Raw genomic sequence first — 3,071 nt, forward strand, 5'->3', positions numbered from 1 at the left:
CCCCCTACCCCCCAAAAAACCCAGATTTGATCGGCACGCTGGATCCATCGCGTCCTTCCCGCCCCGCGCCGTGCGCCATCCTATCCCAGCCGCGGGTTTAGAAGCAGGTATGGGGAAATGGTTTTCTCCTTCCCCCCACCCTGCTCATGCCCCTAAGTCCTGCAGACAGCTTCCCATTCTTGTAAATAATGAGTTTCCCCTTCCTCCTTCTTCTTCCCTATCCCCAAGACGCTTTCTCCCTGCCCTGCTTCTTAGATACAAACCCCAGAGATTTAAAAAATCAAGTATTTTTTCCCCCCCCCAACCCCCCCAAAAATATTCTCCTGAAGCGCCCCTGCCCTGCACCTGCACCACTTTTATCTGCATCACACAGGGAGAAGAGGGGGTCGGCATGCAGGCAGGGCCTCAGAGAGCTGGAATTAGGGGATGTTGGTGCTGTAACCCCTCCCTGCCGGGGCAGCATCGCCTGCACAGCCCCCTTCCCTCCGGGGAACTCACCAGCCAGGAGCGCCTGTTTCAGCTCAGCAGCTCCCAGCACGGCGGGGCCGGGCCTGTAGAGCACCTCGCTGTCGAGCCCTGGGACACGGCCGGGAGAGAGGGGTTAGTGCTGAGCCCACCTCGCCCTTCCCGACACGGGGCAGGCGGAGGGGCCGGGAACACCGCGCCCCCCGCCCTGCCCAGCGGGCTGGGGGGAGTTTGGCTCCGCGATGCTCTTGGGGCGCTCTGAAGCGGGCAGGGCTCCGTGGGCACCCGCGGGTGTGCCCTGGGTGTCCGTACCTTGTTTTTCCAGCGCCTCGATGAGCCTGGCCACGGTCGGCAGCGCCTGCTCGGGCAGGGCGGGCTGCTCGCTGAGCTCTGCCTGCCCGGGATGTCCTGCGGTGAAAAGAAGGGGAGAAGGAATTTGGAAATTCCTGCCTGCAGGAATTCTGCTTTCCTCAGCTGCCCCAGGACAGGATCAAGCTGCTGCTTTGGCACAGCCACAACCAACACTTTGGCTCATGCACGTCTAATTTTGGAGCAGTTCTCCCTTTATTTTATCCTCTTTTTGCAATAAGAGTCACCGTTGGGGGCTCAGCTGCTTGCTGAGATGCAAAGACCTGCTCGGGCATGTGCCCTGCCCGTGGGGAATGTCCCATCCTGGGCATGGAGATCCTCCAAGCCAAAACCTCTTCCCCACCTCTCTTTCCAGGGCAGCGAGACTGCCCCTGCCATCACCCACAGCCCACAGTGACACGAGGCAGGAGCTGGGGACACAGACCTGTGCCCAGCACAGACACGGCTCTCTGCAGCTCTCACCTGCCCGGGCTCTCTGCTGTGCACAGCAGGGTTGAGCTCAGGCCCAGGGAAGAGCCAGCCTCCCCTTGGCTGGTGCAGACCTCCCTCAGCCCCTAAAACCCTCCAGCCAAACCGGGGTCAGCACAAATCCCCGTGTGCTGCTCACTCCTGGCTTTTAGAGCAAGGACACCTCAGTGCAGACCATGGCAGAGAGGAGCAAAGGCCTGGCAGGCAGGAGAGCAGCTGTCCTTACCCCAGGGCTTGTTGTATCCATCCATCCCTCTTTATCACCCCAGCTGATAAACCCCTCCTGTGGGGGTTAAACCCAGCAGAGACCTTGGCAGGGCAGTGCTGGGATTTCTCCCTGCTCGCTCTTTGGTGGCCATGAGAACCCAGAACAGCAGGGGCAGGCGCTGGCAGGGGCTGCACACACAGGGCCGTGTGCGACTGCCGCAGCACGGACAGCCTGTGGAAAGGCCAAAATAAATATAAGAGGGACTTTGGGCAGGGCCAAGCTGCCTTCAATCTTCTGCAAAAAACACAACCTGGCTGCAACAGGTCGATGCAGGCTCTGATCCTCACTGTGGCGGTGCCCTGGTGCTCCCTGGAGAACAGATAATGATGCAAACCTGCCACTCCTGGGTGGCTGATCCAGTCCCCAGGCATGGCCACGACCCCCAGGCACAGCAAGGGGGTCCCCTCTGCCACCCAGTGAGGGTGTGCTGGTGCCTTGGGAACAGGGAAGGTTTCAGGGTTAAAAGCAAACTGCATCATGTGAAGCTCATGCAAAAATGTCCCCACTGCATGAGTGGTTTCGTAATTACGGAAACTGGGCTTTTCCTCCAAAGCAATGGCTTGGGGAAGAGGTGGTGACTGCAAAAAATAACTTTGTCCTGACTGGGAACGGCAGGAATGGCCCCAGGCTGTGCCATGCTGGACACCAGCATCCTGATGCCCCAGGGGAAGTGGAGGTGGTGCCTTGTGGCAGTGGTGCTGCCCAGGACAAGTCAGGGGCAAAACAGCCAGCGAGATCCCCTGGGACTCAGATCTGCTGCAGAGCCATTTTCGGGATGTTATTTAATTAAGAGAAGGACCATTCCTCCCTGCAGAGCCAGCCCTGGCTCCAAGGCATGGCTGGGACATGCAGTGTCTGTCATTCAGGGCTTCCTCCACGGCCTGAGCCAGCTCAGGGTCCCTGTGTGGCACCAGGGCTCGGTGAGAACTGAGGGCACTCTGGGGTGGGGGGAATGGGGTACACTGCTGCTGCAGAAATATAAATTTGGGTGCTTTTTTTGCCAGAAAAACGTCCCTCAAACCTCAATCTAGAAATGGAATCAGTATGGGAAGAATTAAAAAAAAAAAAACACCAAAACCCACCAAACTAAAAAAACACAAACCAAAATATCCCAAACCAAAACAAAAGTACCTTCTCTTCCAAGAGGATGTTGGAGATTTTTACTTGCAGGGGAAGCCTGTGAGCTGGGAGGTTTGGGTTTAAACTGACACAAAATAGCACACACTGCTCCTGTGCTGCAGGAAGACATGGTTGTGGGACAAAACATCCCCTGGTGAGGAGCCTGCACACGCTGGCATCACCCAGGACAGGCACCCCAGGGAGGGGCACCCCATGGCACAGCACTGGGAAGGCAGCACCCAGTGTCCCCCTGGACAGCCGGGATGGACACCTGGCCATGGCCAGAGCACGTCCTGCAGCCTCCCCAGCCTGGCTTTACGGCTTTTTTCCCTACTAAAAACTATGGATTTTACGTTTTAAAAATTTTGTTATCCTTTCACCT

General features: G+C 57.6%; 1 protein-coding gene across 1 annotated transcript in view; it reads right to left on the minus strand.

The window, feature by feature from the left end:
* LOC115948103 (phosphatidylinositol 3-kinase regulatory subunit alpha-like) overlaps positions 1-1,941 on the minus strand; it is a 13,354-nt gene extending 11,413 nt beyond the window's left edge. Inside the window, exons 1-3 of the mRNA XM_031058672.1 lie at positions 1,821-1,941; positions 778-873; positions 499-576 (exon numbers count right to left, since the gene is read on the minus strand). Coding sequence (XP_030914532.1) covers positions 499-576; positions 778-873; positions 1,821-1,941 — 295 coding nt within the window. The remainder of the gene's footprint in view (positions 1-498; positions 577-777; positions 874-1,820) is intronic.
* Positions 1,942-3,071: the final 1,130 nt, after the last annotated feature.

This window comes from Geospiza fortis, unplaced genomic scaffold, assembly GCF_000277835.1.
Source record: "Geospiza fortis unplaced genomic scaffold, GeoFor_1.0 scaffold333, whole genome shotgun sequence".
NCBI classification, from domain to species: domain Eukaryota; kingdom Metazoa; phylum Chordata; class Aves; order Passeriformes; family Thraupidae; genus Geospiza; species Geospiza fortis.